This window comes from Gastrolobium bilobum, unplaced genomic scaffold (genome assembly GCF_033153095.1).
Source record: "Gastrolobium bilobum isolate Gb01-03AN ecotype WA unplaced genomic scaffold, APGP_CSIRO_Gbil_v1 utg11625, whole genome shotgun sequence".
NCBI lineage: Eukaryota > Viridiplantae > Streptophyta > Magnoliopsida > Fabales > Fabaceae > Gastrolobium > Gastrolobium bilobum.
Window position 1 is genome coordinate 5,908 of NW_026895905.1, and position 17,943 is coordinate 23,850.

Sequence of the window (17,943 nt, forward strand, 5' to 3'; positions counted from 1 at the left end):
ATACTATGTACCAAACATGCCCTAAATGTACGTAGTTCAGTAATTGGTGCATGAGAGCTGAGCATATGAAGATGAGAGTATGTGTTCGATCTTCTTCAATATCACCTTTAGAAGGAGTTTAAAACCTTAATCATGCACCAGCTCCAAATCAAACTAGTCATGAAGCGATGAACCAATAGAATATTTCCAAAAAAATATATTGATAAGATCATATATAACAATGGATTCATGTGATAAATTTTATTAAAGAGAATATAAAATTAAGATCCAAACTTACTTAGGCGTTGAATTGCCAAACATGTTGACTTGTTCTTAAAATTTAATATGAAAATCAAACTTGAGATGCATACTCCATGCCAATTTTCAGCTTTATTTTTTAGATAATATCATATCAGTTAGAACTTCCCTGAAAATAATTGAATTAGTTTTTAATAATATTATTGGCCATGATTCATTCTGACTATAGTACAAGTATTTTTTAAAGAATATTGTTTAATTATGTTACCTCCACCCTACTTGAATTTCCAACACTCCAAAATCTGCGCCAAGTTCTTTCCTTGAAATTTCATTCACCTAAAATTGTACCTTAATTATAGCCTCCCCCAGCTCTATGTAACTGTGATATCATTTTGAAATTTCTACACATTAAAAATACTAACTTGCTTCCTTACACCTAACGAATCTTGTTGACTTGACTTTACTATACCATTATTTAATATTCATAATTCCTCTTTGGCATTCACTACTTCTCTCTCTCTCTCTCATTCAAGTTCTTAAATTCATGACATGACATTCTCTCATGAATAATGCCTTTCTTTCACTCCTCTGCGCCAGCAACGAACCTATAGAGGATCTTTGGAGGTATATATCAACATCTGGGACTTTCCATAACATTCTTGTTAATTATTTTGTTTTCTATCTTTTTGGAGAAATAATTTCTTTCATTTTTTTTTCTTTTTACCAGAGTATGGTGAATCAGGTTGCACCAAGTGCTGATTTTGAGAAATTCACATGGAGAATTGAAGATTTCTCAAAAAAGAATGCCATGAAATTACGCTCCAAGGCTTTCAAAATCCGCGGTTGTACATGGTAACTTGATCTCTCTCTCTCTCTCTCTCTCTCTCTCTCTCTCTCTCTATATATATATATATATATAGTGAATTTAACATAAGTGAAATTAGGTCTTGAAAAATTGCGCAATAGTTATAAGTTTATATATATATGAATTCCTATTTTTTTTATCTGTTTTTTGAACCTCATATTTTACTTTTATCATGTGTTTTGATGAGTGAATTAAGATAATAACATAATTAGTACAAAGTAATGGCCTTAATTTTGTGTAATTTTTATGAAAGTAAATAATTTAATTATGCTGTGTTTCTTCATGATGTCACAGGAGGATCCTTGTGTATCCACTGAGGAAGGATGTGAATCATTTTTCATTGTATTTGGTGGTTGCTGATTCTTTACCACCATATGGATGGAGCAGAAACACGTTTTTCAAGCTAGCTCTAATTAATCAGGTGGATAAGAAGAAATCAATTGTTAAAGGTAGCAACCAGTACTCTTAATCTTTTTTTCTTTTTCTTTTTTTGTTCTCTTTGTCGGTTTTGTCATGTGTATTCTATTTTGAGATATTTGTAATCTGAAAATAATCATATTATTATTATTATTATATAATTTAAAGCTGATTTTTTATGTATATTTGATATTTTCATAGAGACTCAACAAAAGTTCAATGGAGGGTGTCGTAGCTGGGGTTCATTATTCGTGAATCTAAGTGATTTCCTTGACATTAAACAAGGGTATCTTGTGAGGAACACATGCATCATTGAAGCTCATATTTGTGTCTCTGATTTTGCTCCTAAGATTCGAGACAACCCCATGAACCAAATTGAAGAAACAGAATCCTCAGAAGAGAGGGACACACTTAGTCCTACCAGCTCAGGATCTAGTCCAAATGAGAGTGAAATTCAAGGTTCAGATTTAACATTAAAAGACCTCATAGATTTTGAGAGTTTAAGCACAGAAGAAAAAGCTTTCATTCCACTATTGGAGGAGGTTTGTACATGGCGTCCTTCTTTGATGCAGAGCCAGAGAAACAGAACTCGGTGGTTCAGACAATGGGCATTCACATCTTTGGGACAGGTTTTGCATTTTCTTAAGACCAAGAAGGTGAAGGATATAAGTGAAGATGATTGTAATCACCTTCGAGGTTTGTGGGAGGAACTTATTAAGTCCTCTGGTTTGGACTTGGTTTGGCTTGAGCCTTATGTTCAATCTGCACTGGGTGTGAAAGCTCATTTGGAAAGAGCACAGCAAATGAAGAAACTAAAGGACAATGTGGTTGGTTTGGAGATTAAAATGAAGAAGCTGAGAGGAGAACTTGCTGCTGCAGAAGCCAAGTTTGATGTGGCAAGGAGAGACTTATCACAAGTTAGAAAAGGTTTCCAACAGATGGATATAAATGCTGCAATAGGTTATGCTATGTTTTAATTAGATGAATTGTACTATGATTCCTGAACTGTAAAGGGAAGTTTCATTTCGATACAAATCATGGAAAAATTGTAGGTTGTGTATAATTATTATTGTTATTATTATTATTTTTTGTAATTACAAGTGATAAAGATCAAATATAGTTTGAATATACCAAACGATGGTAGTTCATCCGCTCTGAATCAGACTAATCGCCAAGCAATGAACCGATTGAAATATCTCAAAAAAAATAAATATAGTTTGAATATTCATTTTTTGTTCTGATTATGTATAATGATAAATTGTAATTTGAATTTAAAGATGAGCTTTTGCTTGTATTACAAGTCCTTAACAAGCACCTCAACATTGGAGACCTAATATATTGGATATTCCGATTTTATTGTTTTTTTTTTTTTTTCAGTAAATGGAGATTCCAATTTTGGTCAAGAGCAATGAGTCTTTAGTTTTTGAGTGTAGCCGCCAATTGATCTCGAGTTGAAATATAAGAGACTTGCATGCAGAAGGCCTTGTTGCATTTGAATTTTGATTAAATTAATGAAAATCTCTTAAGATGTTTAATTTTGTTGCGTAAAACAGGATCAAGACTTAGGTAATAATTAAGTTGCTGCAAGATTGTCACAATGAATAATTAATAGGTTTGTATATATTTTACTTGAATCCGAGTTCAGCCAGGTAAAATTCGATCTAGCCAAGCAAGTTTTGCATGCTGGGCTAAAGGGCTCTAAGTGCACGTGTGTCTCAATATTCATAGATGAACTTTTTGATATTCAACACCGTTAGGCACACGTCGGGAGGGGCCATGGCAAGATCGATCCATCATTAATCCAAGCTTCATCAATTATAACAAATGACCTTAAAGAAATCTAAATCCAAAATCTTAAAGTATTAATTAGGTTGATAGACCGTTCTACCTATATAATTTTCATTAAGTTCGTATAATTATCAACTAATATGGATTCCACTGTATTTAAATATCCCAACAAACACAGTAACTAGTAAGGATGGAAACGATCAACAAAAGCAAAAATTACTCCTCGAGACATGTACACGGCCTCAAACTTGTCATTAAAATAAAGCATTGTTCACGTCGAGCTTGTTGGTAATTCAAGTATGAATTTCGTATTGTTTGAAATGAACTAAGAGAAAACATATCATAAATGAAAAAATTCATAAATTTAATGTCATGGCGTAGCTCAACTAGTCAAGATCTATTGCATTAAAGGCTGGGGAAAAATTGATCTCTTTTCAATACTTTTCAACTTTCTCTTCCTCCCATCTCTTAATTCCAGCTAACGGAAAGGGACCCCTGACCAGATCTTTTAATTCAAAGAAACAAAAAAAAAAAAAAAATCATGGAAATATATAGAAGAGTCTTTAATTTCCATGGCAAAGGACAATTTTAATAAATGAGAGAAAAGGTTCTGTCCATTGACTTGTAATAAAAAAATAGCGTCCATTGACTTGTAATAAATAGCGTCCATTGACTAAAACTTATAGCTAGGAAGTGTATTGTACCCAAAAGAAAATAAAATAAAAATATATTATAGGCAGTATGTGTATATATTCATGTTATTTATTTCTTCAAAATCTTCACTGTATTTCTTTTCTTCTAGATTTTCATATAATTTTTTTTTCTATATTAACCCATTCTTAATTTATTCAATCAGTTGAAGGCTTTGAGACTTGACTTGACTTTAGCGGAATGCCTTGAATATTAAGATGGAATATATATGGGACTTTCATTCAACATTTAATATGATACAAAAAATTTTTCTACACACACAATATTTTGTGGGACCCACACTTTTTGAAGTAAAAAAAGACTACGGCACGCAAAACGAATCTCTATAATATTACACAATCATTTTTCCTACAACATAACTCTTATAAAACCCATATATATATATATATACCCTATGTAGCACCGATACGACACGCGACACGTGACACGACACGACACGACACTCCGACACGTCAATCCTAAAAAATTATGGATTTCGACACGTTGGGACACGTTTTAATATTAAATAATATTTTAAATTTATATAGGGTATATTTCATTTAATATTTAATAATTTAACAAAAAAATGAAACTAAATTAGTAATACCCATCAACACGTTATAAAGATGGAAGCTTTAATAAAATAAATAAGAACTGGGATGAGAGAGAGATATAATATCAGATAGATAGATCAAATCATATTAGAGAGAGATCAGAGAGAAGAAGATACAATAAGAGCGTGATAGGAATTGACAACAATGATGCTGAGATGATCTCTTATCTACTTAAAGGGGAAAAAAGACAAAAAGATAAAATTAATATGATCAGGTGGAAACTTTATTAATATATTTTAACTTTTAAAAAAAATAAATTTTTTAAAAAAATTTAAAAAAAATTAAAAAAATTACGAAAATGCCATTTGACCGTGTCCGACACGGTCAAATTCGCGTGTCGGAAAAAGTCAACCGCGTGTCCGACACCGTGTCGGAGCGTGTCGGACCCGACTCTTCCTGTTTTTACAAGTGTCTGTGCTTCCTTGTATATACCCTTCATGAATCACGTGATGTTTTGAACAAGAATACTGGTAAATTTAATTTGAAAAATAAACTTTGATATTTTAGTCATTTACACTTTTACTCATTTAATGAAGAAAAGAATAAAAGAGTTTGATTTACAAGAAAAAAAAGAATAATTCTATCATATTTTAATGAAGAGAGAATATGGCTTTATTATTAAATGTACTCATTGTTATAAATTTTTAATTGGAAAAAATTATTAAAATATGTAATAATATTTAATACATATATATGATTTTTAATTAAATAAATATAAAATAAATTTTTTTATATATAGATATAAATTGGAATTGAAAATGTTATTTTGATTGCATATTAATTGGTTAAATAATATATAATAAATTCTGTATTAAAATATTTCAAATAAAATATTCAATAATTGAATATTATTACATGATTTTAATATAAATTAAATAATTTCGAATTGATAATAATGAGTGGAGTGAATATTAAAGTTCTCTCTATTCATTAAAATAAGACAAAAGTACTTTCTTTTTTCATTAAAATCAAACTTTTATTATTGAATGTAAAAATGTCAACAAATTTAATTTATTTAAAAAGGAATTTATAAGTTCTTTTGTCTAAAACAAAATGCAAAACTTGTTATATATATATATGTGTGTGTGTGTGAGAGAGAGAGTGTGAGTGTGTGTGAGAGAGAGAGAGAGAGAGTTGGGCATAAATTATTATTAAAGAAAATAAGTTCTGGTTCGGGCGTATCTATATACGGCTTGCATAAGGGCATTATTGTTTGATCTCCGTTTTCTATGTTTTTTTTGCTTTCTATTTTTACTTCAAAAGGAGAATTCTATTCGCATAAAGATAATTTTTTACATTATTAAAGTGGCATAAATTTAATAAAAGCTGATCAGTCCAAGGTTGCACTCAAGCAAAAGCTATCAAGGCCGAGTGTGGAGCATGGAAGATGATGTGTTCAAACTTCAAACCCAGTTGAGTGTTTTACATGGTGGGAGCCGTGGATTTGATAGTGTTTCTTGTGAGGAGAATGACAAATTGGGTGGGCCGTGAGTGAGGGCTTGCACAAGGTGTCAAAGTGTGTATTTAATAGAATTGGAGAGAGGTGGCTTTCTAGTTGCTATTCTCCTCATTGAAAAAGGCTCTGACACACAACATCCTCTTGCTTCCCTGGTTAATAGAATTGGAGTGACAAAGATAAATACCTGTTTAGATGGGCATTTATTTTTAAAAAAGTTGCCTTTTTTAAAAATAAAAGTCCTTTTTGAGAATTTTTTAAATTTTTGGATAATAATTTTTTTTAAAAGTAAAATTTAAAATAAAAGTTAAAATTCTACTTTTTTTTAGCCAGTAGTTGGTTGCTTTTGAAAAAAGCAAAAATTTAAAAGATAATATAATTTTTTTTAGAAAAAAGATAATATAAATTTTTAAAATACAATTTTAATCTCATCCTATCATATTTATTTTATCTTTCCTTATCTCACGATCTTGCTATTTTATTTCTCTTTTATTGTATTTTATATATAAAAAGTGTTTTTTTTTATTTTAACATCTAAATAACTTTTTTATATAAAAGTGATTTTGAGATCAGACATTCAAACGTAAAATAACTTTATCTTTTAAAAAAATTCTTTTAAAAAAAAATGCATAAAAATTTATTTTTTTAAAAACTCATCCAAACGAACCCTGTCATATATTCAGATAGGGTTTTATAAGAGTTATGTTGTAGGAAAAGTGATTGTGTAATGTTATAGAGATTCGTTTTGCGTGCCTTAATTTTTTATTTATTTTTTTGTTTTAAAGAGTGTGGGCCTCACAAAATATTGTGAGTGTAAGAAAGTTTATTGTGTTATGTTAAAGGATAAAATGAAAACCTGATAAGACAATATGGTTGCCGGTAAGTTAGCTAATATTGGGTATTCCTTCTTCGATTGAAATTTACAGGTCTAAATGAGGCACCCGAGGACTGTATCTCCTTGCTTAGAAGGGACGTTATGGGTGTTACTAGCCCACGTTTATGTACTCCTGTTGTTTCTTAGTTGTTCAAAAAAAAAAAAGTGTGTATTTAATAAACCTTTAAATGTAGTTTTTTTTTTTTTTTAAGAATAAACCTTTAAATGTCAAACGATATGGGGACCGTGGTTGATACATTGGGGACAAAAATTAAGAGGTTTAGAAGAACTCAACAAATGCATTGAGTGAGTTAATTGGTTTAAGGGCTTTGAATGAGACGAATTAAACAAATGGCAACAAAACCTTCACCTTCATAATATTTTAATCTCTCATGTCTTTTTCTTCCCCACCCTCCCCATACTCCTTTTACTTTTGTTTTTTTCCATTTACAAATGAACCGACCTAGAGGTTTAAATAGGTTGAAGTGGCTTGGGCTTTGCCTTAAAAAGATCAGCAATTGAATCAAAGAATGCGATTGCTTTATGTTCATATAATACATACAGCTCTGGTTAAGCTTTGCCTTAAAAAGATCAGCAATTGAATCAAAGAATGCGATTGCTTTATGTTCATATAATACATACAGCTCTGGTTGCTGGCCAATTTCGCTAGTATAAAATATTTTAGGTCTAACCTATTTGTTAATCTTATATAGGCCTAAATTGTAAGTCTGGTCTGATATATATTTAATAAACAAAAGCATTGGTGTAGGTTTATTATCTTGTTTAAATCTAGTAGACTTTCAATAATTAAAATAATATAACTTTAGATTTTGTTGTTTGACCTTTTAAAGGATATATAATTATGTACTTTTAAACGAGAGAAATAGATACACAATGAAAATCATAAGGGTAGAAAGTTGATGATTTTTTTTAATTTAAATTTTAAATAAAAGATGCTAATTTTAAGTAAAACGACTATCCTTTAAAAGGATAAATATTTTTTCCTATTACTTTATAATTCAAATAATAACTTATTTATTTTATTTAAAATAAAGAATATGGTATATGTCAGCAAGTAAACTTATAGGTCTGATATGTAAAAGAAAGCATATGACCTACTTTCTTAATAGGCTTTCAACAGGTGAGTGAGTGAAAAAAGCAAAATAAGGCGCACATGGAGAGACCCTCTTATGCTGGAGGCTACATTCCAATATCTGAGCACAAGAGAAGACTTATAAGTATACATTTTCATTTATTTCGGTATCTTATATTTTGCACTTCCAAGTAATTAATAATCCTAGCGTTAATTTGTTGCAAGCTACTAGGGAGGTGCCTTCAGAGGAGCATGGCTTAGCTGTCTTTCAAAGGATTCAATTTTATCTTCTATACTCACTCATATAAAAGTGTGCGAGATCCATTTTTTATTTTTATTTTTTCTCCTTAAGTGACCTCATATAGATTTCATATATTTTTATATATATAGAAAATATTTTATTTGTTATAATACAAGAAACATTAATTACAATAATAAATAGATTTAATATTTTTGTTTTTATTATTGCATAAATTGTTGTATTGTTGGAAAGTTTTGCCATGTTTGATGTGTCACTCCCTCTCCTTGTTTCTCAGATTTCTGTTCACACCATACCCACTTAAAAACTTTCCTCCTTTGGCAAATTTGAATTATTAAATATTTTAAACATTTTAAAATACGAAAAAAAAAGTTGAATTGAGTTTTGATTCAATTGAGTTGTGGTGGCAGACACCTCGTTCAATTTCCAACTGTCCCAGTCCTCATTCAATGTCCCACTCAGTTGTTTCATTTAACGATGATTTCTACATTGGAATTGAGAGGCTCTTTTAAAATTTGAAATTCAAACTGATCATAATTTCTTTTTTTATTTTTATTTTTTGTAATTAACTGATTATGATTTCTACATTGGAATGATCAGCTCTTTTAAAATTCAAAATATGATTTCGATTTAAATTTTGAAATATTTTGATTTCATTTTTGAAATTCAAATTGTAATGGTGGGAAAAAAATTTTAAGGTGTTTAGGTGGAAGACAGCTCTCATTTAATCTCTGACTGCTTTTCTTTTGTTGCTTGGGTCTATAAGAAGGAACGTGGGAATAGAAATTTTGTTCTTCCCTCCGGTATTCCATTTTTGCTGATTGTTTCTTTTAGAGGAATCAGTTCTTTCTTTTCTTCCTTTTTCGTTCTCCCCTACGAAATGTTTTCAATCTATGATTTTATAAAGGATCTTAATCCTACCAAGGAGGACTGGAGGATTAAGGTTAAGGTGGTTCGATTTTGGAAGGTTCCTACTTTTCAACGTAAGGATTTTGACGACAATGTTGAGATGGTTCTGTTGGATGAACGGGTAGTGCTGGTTGTTCTTCCTTTGTTCTTTATAATCTATTGTCACTTCGTCTCTGTTGTCGTAGCATGTTTCCGTCTCTATGTTTGTTATGATTTTCATTTTCGTTGTTTCAATTTTGGCTTTCACTTTTTTTATAGGGAGGAAGGATCCATGCTACTGTCAAATGATCTTTGCAGGTCCAAAAAAAATATGTGACGGAGAGGTTTATTTTATAGGTCCAGACTCTACAATGTAATGGATGCACTATTATGAATGACTGATATAATGTATTAAGCTCTAAAATGCTTCTGCATCTTTTTTTTAATTCATTTATGTTATTGACTGTAATGTGAACTGTACATATTACATAAGAGCTGTTTGATGAGGATCTAATCTCGGTGAATATAACCTTCTAACTGCTTCTTCTTCTTTGGGTGCTGTTATACAGACATATGATGCATCTTCAAATGTAACTGAGAATATAAACTAACAGCAATGCTCTCGCTCATCTTTTGTCTATTTTATCATGATGTTGGCTTTTGGCTGGAGACTATAAATCTTGGTAATTACCGGCAAATTTTTAAAGAAAATGGTGTTAATGGAGAATACCTGGAAAGAATGTCTATGTTCATGACTGAACAGATCCTTTGATTCATTAGACGTTGCCATATGAAGTGGGGAGACTTTATCACATTGTGCAAGGAATTAAGACGGATTAAAGGATTCTCTCTCTCTCCCTTAAGCAGTAAACAGATAATGACATGCCAATAAACTCTCATTTGATTTTTTTTTTTTACTAATCTGTTGTGATTTCGTCTCTGTTGTGATTTTGTCTCTGTTGTGATTTTAAATTTCTGTGTCTATTGTTATGATTTTTGTTTTCGTTGTTTGAATTTTGGCTTTTACTTTTTTCGTAGGGTGGAAGGATCCATGCTACTGTCAAATGATCTTTGCAGTTTCGAAAAAAAAATCTGTGACGGAGAGGTGTATTTTATAAAATTTGTATCAGCAAGTGAAATAATCACATCATCATTCCTTAAGTCTCTGGTCGACCCAAATGTTCGTCAAATTTCTTCCTTTCTTGATACAGCGAATCAGAACTGCTAACTACTCAGGTTTATTTAATTTTCCTTCAATGAGTTGATCTGTATTTTTTAATTTTATGGCTTTAATCGGGAGGCATATGGTTTAAATTCTGAATCTGTTTTCCTGCAGCATAGTGCTTCGAATGTAATTGTCTGTCATGCAAATTTGGTGATCTACCTGGATTCTTAAATCTTTGATTTGTCTTTTCGTTTCTATCAATCTTTTTTTTTTTGGTAATCATTGTTTCTATCAATCTTTATCCTTTATGATTGTTTACTTTTCTCAAGTTACTTCTCTATTCTGTTGTAATGGTGGGAAAGGATTGTAATGGTGGGAAAGGATTTGGAAATAAATAATAATTTCTTTTAAAAATCGAAATAAAAAATCAATGGAAAATTAAGTTAAATATTTATGGTAGCAGACAACTCATTCAATGTCCCACTGATTTGTACACTAGAATTACTCAGCTCTTTTAAATGCTTTCTACATTGGAATTACTCACTCTTTTAAAATTCGAATTCTGAATTGATTTCAAATTTTGGATTTCAATTTTAAATTTCAAATTGTAATGGTAGGAAAGGATTTGGAAATATAAAATTAAATAAATAATAATTTCTTTTAAAAATCGGAATAAAAAATCAATGGAAAATTAAGTTAATCATTTATGGTGGCAGACAACTCATTCAATGTCCCACTGATTTGTACATTGGAATTACTCAGCTCTTTTAAATGCTTTCTATATTGGAATTGCTCATTCTGTTGAAATTCGAATTCTGAATTGATTTCAAATTTTGGATTTCAAATTGGAACGGTGGGAAATGATTTGGAAATAAAAAATCAAATAAATAATAATTTATTTTAAAAATCGAAATAAAAAATCAATGAAAAATTAAGTTAATCATTTATGGCGGCAGACAACTCATTCAATGTCCCACTGATTTGTACATTGAAATTACTAAGCTCTTTTAAATGCTTTCTACATTGGAATTTCAATTCTGAATTGATTTCAAATTTTGGATTTTAATTTTAAATTTCAAATTGGAATGATGGGAAAGAATTTGGAAATAAAAAATTAAATAAATAATAATTTCTTTTAAAAATCGAAATAAAAAATCAATGAAAAATTAAGTTAATCATTTATTGTGGCAGACAACTCATTTAAAAAAAGTATTGTAAAATAACAAAATTATTTATATTGTAAAATAAAATCAAAATTTGGAAATAAATTAAATGAAAAATTATGTTAACAATTTTTGGTGGCAGACAACTCATTCAATGTCCCACTGCATACTACATTGGAATTTCCAAATTAATAATAACTCAACCATTCTAAATTTTGAATTTATGTTTAAATTTGAATTTTGGATTTAAATTTTTAACTTTGTAATGATGAGAAAAATTTTAGAAATTTTTTTGTGGCAGACAACTCATTTAATATCCCACTACTTTTCTTTTGTTGTATATTATGAGTAAAAAGACCTCTACTTTTCTTTTGTTGTATATCCAACTATTTTTTTCTTGGATAATTGTTAGCCCTATTAATGCTGCATAAAAAAACAAAAACATTAAAAAAATTGTAAAATAACAAAATTATATATATATTGTAAAATAAATTCAAAATTTGGAAATAAATTAAATGAAAAATTATGTGAACTTGATTTATGGAAAAAGAGTTCAGCATTTAATATTTATGCAGTGGAAAAAATATATATAATAAGAAATGGCATAATTTATGCAGTGGAAAAATATATATAATAAATTTAAATTTAAATATTTAAAATTATAATAAAAACATTTATAGTCTATAAAAATTATTTAAAATTTCATATTTAAAAGAAAAAATAAGAAATGGCATAATTTATACTTTACAAAAAATTAATTAAAATGTTAACATAAAATTTTAAATATACATGTATAACCAATTAAAATAATATACATGTATGTTTTAAAAAAATATTTGACATAAAATTTTTAAATATACATGTATAACCAATTAAAAAAAATCTAAAAATCATAAATTAAAATAGAAAAAAATTATATAAAAAAATATGTATAATTAATATAAAAATTTTTAAATTTAAATAAAAAATGACGTCTGTCATTCTGTAAAAAACAATTATTAAAATTTAAGAACTATAAAATGAAAATATTAATTTAGTACAGAAGAAAGAAATTAAACTTTCATTTTTTTATTGCAAGAGTGTAATTAACACAAATACTTGCAAAATATAATTATTTATATAAAATGCTGACAGTTAGAGGTGGAAAACTGGGCTCGATCCGGAGGGCCGGCCCGCCAATATATTTTTATAATTCAATTGAAATTTTATCTTTCTTCTTTTATAATTAAATTACTAAATCTGATTTTAATTTTTGTAAATACAAATTTGTGAAATTTCAAAGACTAACGACACTGATCCTTGCAAAAAAAATTTATTTATATAAAATGCTGACAGTTAGATGTGGAAAACTGGGCTAGGCCCGGAGGGCCGGTCCGCTAATGTATTTTTATAATTCAACTGAAATTTTATCCTTCTTCTTTTATAATTAAATTACTAAATCTGATTTCAATTTTTGTAAATATAAATTTGTGAAATTTCAAAGACTAACGACACAAATCCTTGCAAGAAAAATAATTATTTATTATTATTTTATAAATCTGATTGTAGTAAATGAAACTTCATCTCTGAGATAAAATATAAAAACTTAGACGCAACTATAAAGCCTTTTTTTGGGATAAATATAAAAACATAATTATTTACATAAAATGCTTATAGTTAAAGGTTAAAAACTGGGCTTGTCCCGGAGGGCCTGCACGACCCGATTGCCAACACATTCTTATAATTAAATTAAAATTTCATCTAGCTTACCAAAAAAAAAAAAAAAATTAAAACTTCATCCTTCTTCTTTTATAATTAAATTCCTAAATCTGATTTTAATTTTTATAAATATAAATTTGTAAGATTTCAAATACTAATGATACAAATCCTTGCAAAATATGATTATTTATTATTATTTTGTAAATCCGAGTGTAATAAATGAAAGTCCATCTCTGAGTTTAAATATAAAAATCTCAATGCAACTATAAGGACCTTTTTTGTGGATAAGTACAAAAACCTATTACATGCTGACAGTTAGAGGTGGCAAACTGGGCTCGGCCCACCAACTTATTTTTATAATTAAATTAAAATTTCATACATCTTCTTTTATAATTAAATTCTTAAATATGATTTCAAATTATTTAAATGCAAATTTGTAAAATTCAAAATACTAAGGACACCAATCCTTACAAAAACATAATTATTTACATAAAATGCTTATAGTTAAAGGTTAAAAACTGGGCTTGTCCCGGAGGGCCTGCACGACCCGATTGCCAACACATTCTTATAATTAAATTAAAATTTCATCTAGCTTACCAAAAAAAAAAAAAAATTAAAATTTCATCCTTCTTCTTTTATAATTAAATTCTTAAATCTGATTTTAATTTTTATAAATATAAATTTGTAAAATTTAAGATACTAATGACACAAATTCTTGCAAAAAATAATTATTTATTATTATTTTGTAAATCTGAGTGTAATAAATGAAAGTCCATCTCTGAGAAATACTGAAAGAAGCCGAGTTAAATTTTGTAATTTTTGAATGACCACAAGACTAGCTAAAGTATAGCGATATATTTTGGAATGACCACAAGATAAATATAGAAATCCATTACATATTGATATAAAATGCTAATAGTTAGAAGTGATAAAATGGGCTTGTCTCGGAGGGCTGGCCCAACACGCCAAACAAACTGATTTTTTTTTTTCGTGCATCAGCACAAGTAATACACTAGTATAAAAGTGTGCGAGATCCATTTTTTATTTTTTATTTTTCTCCTTAAGTGATCTCATCTAGATTTTATATATTTATATATATATATAATATTTTATTTGTTATAATACAAGAAACATTAATTACAATAACAAAGAGATTTAATATTTTTGTTTTTGTTATTAAAAAAATTTCTCCACTACACTCATATAAAAATGAATGAATATGATTAATTTTTTTTCTAGAGTAAATACTTTTTTGGTCCCTAGCAAATTTCACGATGCCCGATTTAGTCCCTAGCAAATAAAAATGCTATTCGTGGTTCTTAAGAAATTTAAAATGAACCTATTTAGTTAAAATCGTGGTTCTCACAAATTCCAAAAAGATCCACATTAGTCCTTAAAAGAACTAATAGGTCCATTTTGAATTTCTTAAGAATCACGAATAATCTTTTTATTTGTTAGAGTCTAAAACAGATATCATAAAATTTACTGAGAATCAAAAATAATATTTACTCTTTTTTCTATGTTATCTTTTATATTGAAATCTACTCACTTTTGTACAAACGTGAGAGAGAAATTTTGTGTACAGTAATAGCAAAAACATTTTTCGGATAACAAATACGGAATAAATGACACTAGCAGGTAAACAATTTTTTTATTTGCTAAGGAGTATCGTAAAATTTGTTGAGAAAGTAAAAACAATTTACTGTATTTATAACCCTTTCTCTTAACAATCCCCTTGACTTTGCATACCTCCCACTCCGAGTCTCTGCCTCTCTCTCTCTCTCTTTCTCACATTCATCAGGAGGTAAGTTGCTCTTCCTACCAATGCTTCCTCTTTCCTTCACAAAAATAAAATTATCCCTATTTCTTATTTATTTATTTATTTGTTGCTTTGCTTGATTGCGACAACAATGTACTTCAAGTTTTAATCGTAGTCGTCGAATTTGTAGCTATCATTCCGTGCGTTTGGGGCACTACTATGTCGTTTATGTTTTATGAATCTCCGTTTTGGATGATCGGAACTCGTTTCTGTATTCTGATATTAACAGTAATTTATTATGTATGATTTTGTTGACTCTGACTTTCCTTTTTGCTTTTTTTTTTCTCAATTGTAATTCCAGTGATTTTTGTATTCTGTCACCCAAAATCCATATCTCTACTGGGTAATCATCAATTTTGATCTTTGTATATGAAATATTTTTGATTGTTTTTTACAGTGTTGGTGCTGGAGCTGGCAAGTTGTGGAAATGGAGAATCAAAACACAAGTGATACTAAAACGTTTGAGAAGTTCACATGGACAATTCAGAACTTCTCTAAATTGAAGTCTAAGAAGCTGTACTCTGAGAACTTCTTCCTTAGTGGCCATCAATGGTATTTGAATGAATTCATGTTTACTGTACACGCATCTATTTTGCTCTTTGACATGATTTTCGTTTGTGCATTTTTGTGTGTGTATGTTTTGGACTTTTCTTTTAGGCGGATTCTTATCTTTCCAAAGGGCAACAGTTTGGACTTCTTGTCAATTTATTTGGATGCTGGGGATATTGCTAATTTGCCTTATGGTTGGAGCAAACTTGCAGAGTTCAAGTTCGCTCTAATTAATCAGGTCAATGGCAAAATGACAATAACAAAAGGTGTCTTTCATACTTCTCAGTCCCTTTCCCTCCTTTTCTTTTCTTTTTCACTTTCTTGTTCTCTTGTTCTCATTTTTAGTAATTTGCTTTGACTATACTGTTTCGTTTGTGAATGAAACTTGAGTTTCTTAGCAATTTCATATCTAGGCTTAGCAATTTCTTACCAACTGATGGCCTCCTTTACTCTTTTTGATTTCTTTGCTATTCCTTAATTTTCATGATTCCCTCTTTCCTGCTCGTAGGTGTGGTTAGTGTAAAACTGAATATTTGTGTTCTAGTCTGTGGAAATTGTGATTGTATTACATACGCATGCTTGTTTGTTTTGTGAGCATTAGCTTAGTGCATTTTGGTTAAGGATAATCAGGTTGAAACTTTCATTTTGAAGCCAATTGTTGCTTCTATACATAAAAAGGGAATTGCACAACAAACATTTTTTCGGTATTGTTTTGATTACTTAATTTAAGCTTTCATTTATACCTTTTCGAGTCTAAGATTATTGATGATGTAGCAATGAGTACATGGGTCACATATCTACTAATTATATGCTACTTTTTATTTTTTGTGATCTGGTTATATACATTATTATTTGAAAAGGTCTAGTAGAAATATGCATCTGAAAATCATTTGGTTTAGAGGTGTATGAATAAGATAAGAACATTACTAGATTCTAATTGATTGAGTAAAGCCACTACAAAGCTTCCACTCTCCAATCATATCATGAGTTCTATATCATCTATAACACTAACATGGTGTTATATCCTCCATGAAGGCTTAGTGTGACGGTTAAGGCGTGAGGTTTTTTATTTTGGGATGAACTCCCCTCCACTTATTGACTGAGTTTGTACTTGTAATCATATATCCGTTTGAGAATCATATCATTTTATTTTTAATCCAACATAATTGACTCTTGATATATCTACTTTCCAGAAACTGAACACCTTTTCAATGCAGAAGAGATTGACTGGGGTTTCAAAACATTCATACCTTTAGTTGAACTTTATGATTCTAGCTGTGGGTTTATCGTGAATGATACTTGTATAATTGAGGCTGAGGTTTTTGTCGCCAAGTCAGAACATGAGAATCAAGTGGATCAAGCAGTTAACAAGAATGATGTTTCAGCAGAGTCTACACAAGTTTGTGTTGAGACCATTGAGCATACTGGTAATCCATTAGGCAAGGAAATGTGTTCAGCCTCGTTTGGTGAGCTCATGGATTTCAGGGGTTTAGGGAAAATAGAAAAAGCTTTTGTTCCACTACTAGATGAAGTATGTTCACGGCATCCTTCACTTATTGAATGTCAGCAGAAGAGAAGTCGTAGGTTTACTGAATGGGCATTCACAGCTTTGGGTCGAGTTCTACATTTTCTTAAGACTAAAAAGGTGAAAGATATGGATGATGATGCTTGTGAGCATCTTCAAATTTTATGGGAGGAACTCGAGACATTTAGATTTGATTTGTCCTGGCTGGAACCCCATGTTCAATCTGCTTTAGGTATGAAAAGTTATATGGAGAGAGCTGTGCAGGTGAAAATGATGAAGCAGAATGTGGCTGCTCTAGAGATGGAAATGAAGAGGCTGAAGGCACAGATGGATGCTGCAGAGGTAGATATTGAAATAGCAAGAAGAGACTTGGTGGATGCGGAAGAAGGCTTTGAAGAGAAAGATTTGGATGCTGAACTAGGATATGGAGGACCGTAGACTTGTGTCACTTATTTAAGAATTCACTAGAGCCAGACCAAATATATGCAACCATGAATTGTGTATGTAAATAGTTGAATATGCATCCAGACATTGATGATTCTATTGACTGTAATGGTTTGTCTTAAATTGTATATGACTCAGCTGCTTCAACCAATGTGTCAAACTCGAGTTTTTACGTAGAAACGGAAAGGAGTGGTAGAAACGTAAAACGTAAAAACAACACAAAACGTAAAGTTTCTACTTTCTACTACTTAAGGTCAAGATATATATATATATATATATATATGTGTGTGTGTGTGTGTGTGTTGAGTCATTTATCTATCTTAAAAGAAAGTTGTTTTTATAACCAAGTATCAAAATTATCAACAGTGATAACTAACAAGTAACAAGCATAGAAGTCAA

At 29.7% G+C, this 17,943-nt stretch overlaps 2 protein-coding genes across 4 annotated transcripts; both read left to right on the top strand.

Annotated features, from left to right (window-relative positions):
- Positions 1-724: 724 nt before the first annotated feature.
- LOC133296771 (MATH domain and coiled-coil domain-containing protein At3g58270-like) lies at positions 725-2,670 on the top strand. The gene is made up of 4 exons (XM_061495828.1): positions 725-861; positions 965-1,089; positions 1,397-1,551; positions 1,721-2,670. Exons 2-4 carry the CDS (start codon positions 968-970, stop codon positions 2,494-2,496), a joined length of 1,053 nt encoding a protein of 350 aa, XP_061351812.1. The 5' UTR covers positions 725-861; positions 965-967; the 3' UTR covers positions 2,497-2,670.
- Positions 2,671-15,323: 12,653 nt separating this feature from the next.
- LOC133296766 (MATH domain and coiled-coil domain-containing protein At3g58270-like) lies at positions 15,324-17,712 on the top strand. Of its 3 annotated transcripts, XM_061495823.1 has the most exons (3): positions 15,324-15,578; positions 15,684-15,841; positions 16,769-17,712. In XM_061495823.1, the coding sequence occupies exons 1-3, from the start codon at positions 15,454-15,456 to the stop codon at positions 17,536-17,538; spliced, it is 1,053 nt and encodes a 350-aa protein (XP_061351807.1). In that variant the 5' UTR covers positions 15,324-15,453; the 3' UTR covers positions 17,539-17,712. The 3 variants fall into 3 exon arrangements, with proteins under 3 accessions (XP_061351807.1, XP_061351805.1, XP_061351806.1); XM_061495821.1 differs by having other exon boundaries at positions 15,324-15,841; XM_061495822.1 differs by having other exon boundaries at positions 15,324-15,841; positions 16,793-17,712.
- Positions 17,713-17,943: the final 231 nt, after the last annotated feature.

Bases quoted from the DNA above. Each gene is read 5' to 3' on its own strand.
- LOC133296771 (XM_061495828.1), top strand. From the start codon at position 968: ATGGTGAATCAGGTTGCACCAAGTGCTGATTTTGAGAAATTCACATGG. The intron at 1,090-1,396 runs GTAACTTGATCT...ATGATGTCACAG, and splicing joins AAAATCCGCGGTTGTACATG to GAGGATCCTTGTGTATCCAC. The intron at 1,552-1,720 runs GTAGCAACCAGT...ATATTTTCATAG, and splicing joins GAAGAAATCAATTGTTAAAG to AGACTCAACAAAAGTTCAAT.
- LOC133296766 (XM_061495821.1), top strand. From the start codon at position 15,454: ATGGAGAATCAAAACACAAGTGATACTAAAACGTTTGAGAAGTTCACA. The intron at 15,842-16,768 runs GTGTCTTTCATA...TCTACTTTCCAG, and splicing joins CAAAATGACAATAACAAAAG to AAACTGAACACCTTTTCAAT.